The sequence below is a fragment of the Lepisosteus platostomus genome, chromosome 6, assembly GCF_059453375.1.
Source record: "Lepisosteus platostomus isolate fLepPlt1 chromosome 6, fLepPlt1.hap1, whole genome shotgun sequence".
Lineage (NCBI taxonomy): Eukaryota > Metazoa > Chordata > Actinopteri > Semionotiformes > Lepisosteidae > Lepisosteus > Lepisosteus platostomus.
In genome coordinates this window covers 39,140,709-39,147,766 of record NC_142616.1, presented here as the reverse complement: position 1 = coordinate 39,147,766, position 7,058 = coordinate 39,140,709, and the positions used below count along the sequence as shown (strand labels likewise).

Sequence of the window (7,058 nt, the reverse complement as noted above, 5' to 3'; positions counted from 1 at the left end):
CGGGCTGAGAAAGACAACACTGGTAATTGTTTATTTTGAGACTAAATTAAAAGTTTTACATACTCATAACCAGCTTAGCTATTTGGCTGCAGGTAGGAGACCTGAAGGAATAGAATGTATGAGTACTTAAATAAAGAAAAAGTTAAGCTTTTTTCATGTGCCCCATTTAGTTTATAAATTATTAATGAAGTGTTAGAAACCAGAAGTTATTCAGGTGTTGGTGTTTTGCAATGTTAACTTAAGGTCTTAACTGGGTAATGTAGTAGTGATGAGCACATAATGTGGTACATTTAGATTTTCGTGAGGCTTTAATAAAGTTCTCAAGTTACAGTGGAATTCATAGCATGTGTTGCTACTGCTTCACAGTGTTGTTGTAGTATTGCACATTTCTTCATAATTGTGATCTAGGCAGGATGGGCTAATATATTTGCTGCTCCTTCCTCTGCTGCCAATTGGGTAGAATTTGGTTAAGTTCCTAATTAATGGATGGATGTATTTAACTTGCATCTCAAACTCTTTACATAATATATGCATTTCCTTGGTCTTGCCACCATCTATTTTACCAACTGGATATAATTACAACACCTAAGCGATTAAACTTACTAGGTTTTGTTATGCATTGAGTTGATCACATCATTGTGGTAATCATGTGGTTTGACCTTCAGAAATAATTTTTTTCCCCTTCATCTCCAAACAATAGAAGGGCTAATGTACCTCTATTTCTTTGTCATAATGAAAGTGATAACTCTTTGAATTTCTAAAGCTCCATAAACATAACCACGTATGTATGAAACATGTGATGGGCATGTATGTATTCTGTGACAGGATATTGATGAATGAGGGAAGTGAAGTTACTGTAAATGTGGGTCAATGAGTGGTTAATAAAAGCAATTATTTTAATTTGAAGTTGCTATAGATGAAAGTCTACTGGTGTATCTTAATATTCAATATGTTTTTGCACCTTAAGTGAAAGAGCATGGTCAATTGTTAATTTTATTGATATATTGGAGGTGGATAATACTGCATTTTAAAATGGGCTGCTGGTACCGTTTACAAATTGCTTAACTCCTGTTATTAAATGACCTTCAGAGACAGTTAAGACTACAGAGTAAGAAAAACTGGATGTCTTGGCACTGTTTATGAATTGAGCTTTACTCATGTATTTAAAAAAAATCACCTTCTGAGTGTGGGTAAAAGACTACAGAACAAGAAAACTGGAGTTGTCTGCACAGCAAATGGGGTATTCAGAGGGGAGATTCACTCAAGAACTGCAGATTGCTCACAGAACAGACGCATGCATTAGGGACACAAATGGAGGAGGAGCGATCAGCAAACATCCCTCCCCCCTTGCTTCCAAGCTCTTATAAAAGAAAGCACAGAGATGGATAGGTTCTTCTGGGAAATACCAGATAAACGGTGAACAGACTGAGTCAGGCTGAGAGGGGGCACTGATGGCTACAGAGAGAGGTAGGACAAGAACAGTATTAAACTGTATATTTACAAGACTAAGTGACACATAGGGAACAGAGAATGCAGTTTGAGAGCAAACACTCTGGTTTGAATTGATTGTGTGTCCACTTACTGCCACTCACTGGGAGAAGGTGTTGTTGCATGCAAGCAGAAAACTGTTTCTAGGAAAGTTATAACCGTGTGCTGGATGTTGTATTCTATTGCACAGATAAGACAAATAATCCCTTGTTGAGCTTTAATGAATTAGTTTAACATTAGCAGGCTAACAAAGAAAGTTTCATGGTGGACTTTTCATCTGTCCTTTTGATGTCCCCTTAAAAAGCCTTTTCCTTCACACCTTGAGGTTTTTGTGGGTGGATTTAAAAAATGCTTTAGCTTTAGAGTTCAATGCCTTTCCATGAATCCGGCCTATTGTTTTTTCGGTGGAGATCACCTGTTCTTTTAGTGCAAGTGAGCAGTTAAGAGCTGCCGTGCTTCCAAAAGACATCCTGTTAATTCCATGCACTGCTCTGTGACTGGGTGTGCATCTTAAGAATGTTATTTACACATTTCTGACATTTTGAACTCCCACCACTGCTCATCTTCTTAATCAGCACAGAAATAAGATAAACCGGACTTTTTTTTTTAGTTTTATAACAAACCTTCTCTCGGAATCAATCTTCTTGATTTGTTAGATGGCAAAAAGATTGTTTTTGAGAGAGGAATTACTTTTTTGGTCCTAAAGTGACATTAAATAAACTTTATCGAAGGTTCTCTAGGGATTTTGGTTGGCTGGCTCCCTCCGAGTGTTTAAACGTTAATGTGCTGAGACTTTTTCTAAACAATTCATCGCCAGTGGGCTTGTCATAGAGAGACTTTTGTTTATTGTTTAATTGATGCTGTTGGAGTTGAACGCGGGCTCAGAACTGATTGGATTGTGAAGACTTGAGCAACCAGATATGTGCCTCAGACTCCAAGACTGATATGTTATTGTAAAAGATAAATCTGTGTTCTGTCTATGCTGCAGGCAAGACAAAAACTTGTCAATTTAAATAGCAAGCGTACAATTACCTGCCAGTGTAATAAACATGGATTCATAATGAAGTGTTTAGAGGTATTGAGGAAACAAAAAAATTAGCACATATTGACAACCATATTGGTATTATGTTAGCTATCTAGAGTAAGAAGAGAAAAAGTAGTTTTGGCACATTTCTGCATTCTGAATTTGAAAATATTTACAACAAATCTGGTCATTATTAAAGAAACTTTTTTAATTTTGAAATGCAAAATATTTTGTACTTGTCTGAACTGTGCAGCTATAGAAATCATATAATCGTTAAAACACATTCAAGATGAAGATTACTGCTTTCTTTTTAAAGCAGACAATTTGAGATGTGGTGGAGAACATGCAGGAGGCTGATATGAAATGGAACAAGGGCTGACTATTTTTAAGATCAAGCAATGATGGTAGTTTAAAGTAAACCAACTGAAGCATTTTTATTTCATTTTAAGTGTAGTATGATTGTGGAATTCCTAAAGGAGTACTTAATTAAAAATGTATGTTCTTCCCAAGGTTATAACTCAGGACGCCAGTGCTGATAGATTGTCTGACAATGTGTTCAAAATATTTGTAGCAGCTCACCCTTGTTACCTTGAACAGGCTTTCCCTTGTTTCCGCTATTTCTCATAGAATAAATGACTCTGTCATTTTCTCTTCTTCATTTGGTTGTGTGCTGTACTGTTGCCATAACTAAGAAAGCAGAGATTCCTGTTACCCTCTCAAGTGAAAGTATCTACATCCCCATAGTGCCCTGTTTTTTTTTTAAGCAATGGTGTTTAAGATGCACCTTGGCAACAAAACTTCCTGAAGTTCTGGGACAATAGTACTTATGTTTTTGGTCTAGTCATATGCCCTTTGAGGAAGTCTGCCCTGTGATATATATAGAATTAGGAGGCCATTCCCTTTTGTAGAGGGTGAATGCAAGTAAAGTTCATTGTTCTCTTAACAGTGGCCATTTAGCAGATTTTGAGAGCACTCATCACAAACAGTCTTGGAATACGTATTCTACTACATTAAAATAAGTCACTTACATTTGCTGTATAATATAGCATTTTTTAATTTAAGTACTGCCCATATTGTTAGTCTACATTCTGTTAGGTACTATACAAATACAACTGTTTATGACATCCTGCAGCTACAATAGCTTTGAGACTCCGTGGAAAGGGTGTGGGGTCTCTTTCTCAGGATGTTTAATTTATAGTTTCCACTTCTGTGGTTTGAGACTCTTTGCTACAAAACCACGTAGTACTGTTTTTATGAATATTGTGTCCATTTATCTTTGATGTGGTTGTTCAACTAACTTACAAAGGTGTGACAAAGTCATATGTATTTTGATGTTAACGATATGAGGTTTATAACCTGGGATTTCATTTTGGTTCCTGTTTCTCACTGTTTCTACATCTTTGAATGGACAGTTGGGGAATATTTCATCTCACATTAGTGGGTAGATTATAACAAAAGACTTCACCTTGAACAGAGTAATAGTTGATTCATTTTACATCCTTCCCAACACTATGTAATTGTTCATATTACTCTTGTATCCTGGGTGGCACACCTTCTTTTGTCTGTAATGTTTGAAATAAAAAGCATTTTCTTTAGAAATCCCATGAATGCTTTCGTGGGGTGTTAAAAAAAGCACAATAAACACGAATACAGATATAAACTTGTATGTCCAGAAGCTGAAGTCCCAATAATTATTCTAAGAGGCCATTCATTCAGTATCACATTTCAATGTTAATCGTTTTATATACTTGGGGACATATAACGTATAACATTTACAAGATGCATTTGAATCATAGCACTGTAAATCTTAGATATTGGAACCTGGAGATGACAAATTTATCAAAGCTAATAATCTGTTCAATTATGTAAATATTCAGAAAATTGAATAGGCTAACAGAAGGAGAGCCAGGTTTGAGCTATGTTTTGCTAAAGTAATTATTTAGCTGTTTATAAAGAAAATAATGTTCTTATTTGCAAAGCCAAAGCACCCAGGACATTATTACTTTAAAACAGTCAATGTAATGTTGCATATTTGTATTGTCATGGCCCAGAGATAAGACAAAAACAATCAACTTTTAATCAACTAGTTTTTAACTGGATGATTTAACCCGTAATGACATAAGATAACTTTTCACATAATTATTCGTATGATTGTTTCTTTCTTAATGGCAGCAATGCACTTTTGTAAGTTGTTGTATTTATATTTAAAACCTTTTCCTTTCCTTCACATTTTGCTGCGGAAGGATTAAACCTTTGAAGAGACTTCTCCTTCATAGCTAGTGGATTTCGTAGCAAAATATGCCTGCCATCCATTTTTAAATGTAATGTTTTTTGCAATAAAACTGTAGAGGAGATTTGCTTTTTCTTTTGTAAAACATTGTATGTTTCATGTTGGTGCAAAGAGCTTGATAAAACAGCAACAAAATGTTTTTTTCAAACTGTGTTGCTTGAAATACATCTCCAAAAATTAAAAAGGCCATAGTGAGGAAAAAATACAATATTGACATCACAACTTATTTTTTTTATTGGAACTCATTCCATTAAATTTACCATTTCTAGTCTCCTACCTATGATACACTGCAGTTTCAAATATCACATGCATGCAGCGAAATGAAATTTTTCACTCATCTTAATCAGCACAGTAGCTGTGAATGTATGCACAAGTGTTTCACAATTTGTGGAGAGATGAGAGTAGTGGTGCCCAAAGAAAACCTGCAGCTGCACAAAGCAATCCCATCTTGGCAACATATGGATCAGTGTGTGGGAGGAAGCTGGAAATTCACCGGAAATGAATTTACAATACAACATTAAAATTCTAAGTTGATGGACTGTAATGTTCTTTGGGGGGGGGGGGAGGAGCTTAAACTGTCTCTGTGCCTGAAAAAAGTGTATTGAATCTTCAATTAACAGGAGTACATGGTATATTTATGGTGTAGTCTTATTTTTTCCACCAAATGCTCAGTCTTTATTGTTAACTTGCGATTCTAGTACTGTTTTAATGGCCAGACACTTCTCTTTTTTTTTTTAACCTTGTGCAAGACTGCATTTTTTCAAGCAAATACTTCTCAAGATGTTCTACTTTGAATTAAGGGAAGTCCCACTCTTTTTGGCCTTAAAGACATACTGGTCTTTATTGTTTCAGCATAGGCAGTAGGGTTTTTGTGGTCTTCTAAAGGTGAGGAAAGATTGCTCATACTTTGATGTTGTCAGTATCTCTCTGGTGCTTAGTCATTTCAATATCACGGGCCCTTTTTCATTTTGCAGAGCAAAAAATTAAATAATGCCACCGTGTTTAATATTAAAATCTATATTACTAATACAGCCTAAAATTAAAATAGTTCAAACTTTTTTGTGTAAAAAGTTAATGTAAAGTGTAGACCACGTGGACCTTCATGTCTTACTGCAGGATGTAACCCAAGAAACCTACAACCACTAGCAGGAAGTGATGTTAATCTTTTTGGAATCCTGGTTCAGTTTTCTTTTTCAAATTGATATCAATGCTAAAATACATAGTCAAGTCGGGGAACAGCTGCACAGAAGCATAATAGTACTGACTGAAAGAACAAAAAGAGAAGCTACAAAAGATTTACCAAAAATAAATGTTGGAAGATAAGCACAATCATTTTTTTAATTCAATACACAAATTTTATTTTTACGTTTCAATTAGATGCATTTAAATTCACACCTTGATACCCAGAGAGAATAAGAGAGAATTATTTTAACAGCAACTTTCTTAAAATTAGTAGAGTTCTTGGTTTTAGTATCATGGAACATTTTGTTAATATAAAGGGCTGACTTCAAAGAAACTGAGCAGTAAAATCTCACTTCTGCCCACCTGAACAGGAAATTTCACATGACCCCATCATATCTCAGTTTTTGACCATGCATAACAAACATGTTTATTTAGACTGTTCAGAACAAGTTGGGAGCAATTGCAGAATCAATAACTATTGTTATTTCAAAAACATTTATATAGATTTAGAGCATACTCGTTTGACTGAAACTGCTCCAGTAAAATAAACATATCCTTTTGCTTTAGAACATAAACATGAAATAAATATTACAGACACGAGGAGGCCTCTTAACCCTTGTTTATCTAGCAGTACTGACTCAGGAATCTAATTAAGCTCTTGAAGGTTACCAGGGAATTGGCTTCAGCAACTTGAGTAATTTACTTAGGCAAAAGAAGCATCTCCTGCTATCAGCCCAACATGAACTTTCTTTTAATCCCTAGTGTGTCCCCTGGCTTTTTCCACATTATCTTCATATTATATGGGTTACTATCTAACAGGATACTGTCTGAGACTTGGGATTCCTGTTACTTCTCAGGCATCTTGGTAGAAGCACTAAAAAACATTTAAACTCTGTGACCTGTCTGACTGTGAGCATTCCTTTGAGACCAGAATTTTCCCCTCTCTTTAAACTATTTCAGGTCATATTCTGGTCACTCCTTTAACTGTGTGGTCCCTGTAATTCTGCCAGACTGTTTTAACACACCCATGCATTTTGCTGTTTATTCAGTAGATATGATGATACATATCGGTTA

The 7,058-nt window shown here is 35.3% G+C and overlaps 1 protein-coding gene across 1 annotated transcript in view; it reads left to right on the top strand.

Annotated features, from left to right (window-relative positions):
- The first annotated feature begins 1,336 nt into the window (after positions 1-1,336).
- entpd1 (ectonucleoside triphosphate diphosphohydrolase 1) overlaps positions 1,337-7,058 on the top strand; it is a 35,316-nt gene continuing 29,594 nt past the window's right edge. The window contains exon 1 of the mRNA XM_088635768.1: positions 1,337-1,467. Coding sequence (XP_088491894.1) covers positions 1,452-1,467 — 16 coding nt within the window. The 5' untranslated portion in view covers positions 1,337-1,451. The remainder of the gene's footprint in view (positions 1,468-7,058) is intronic.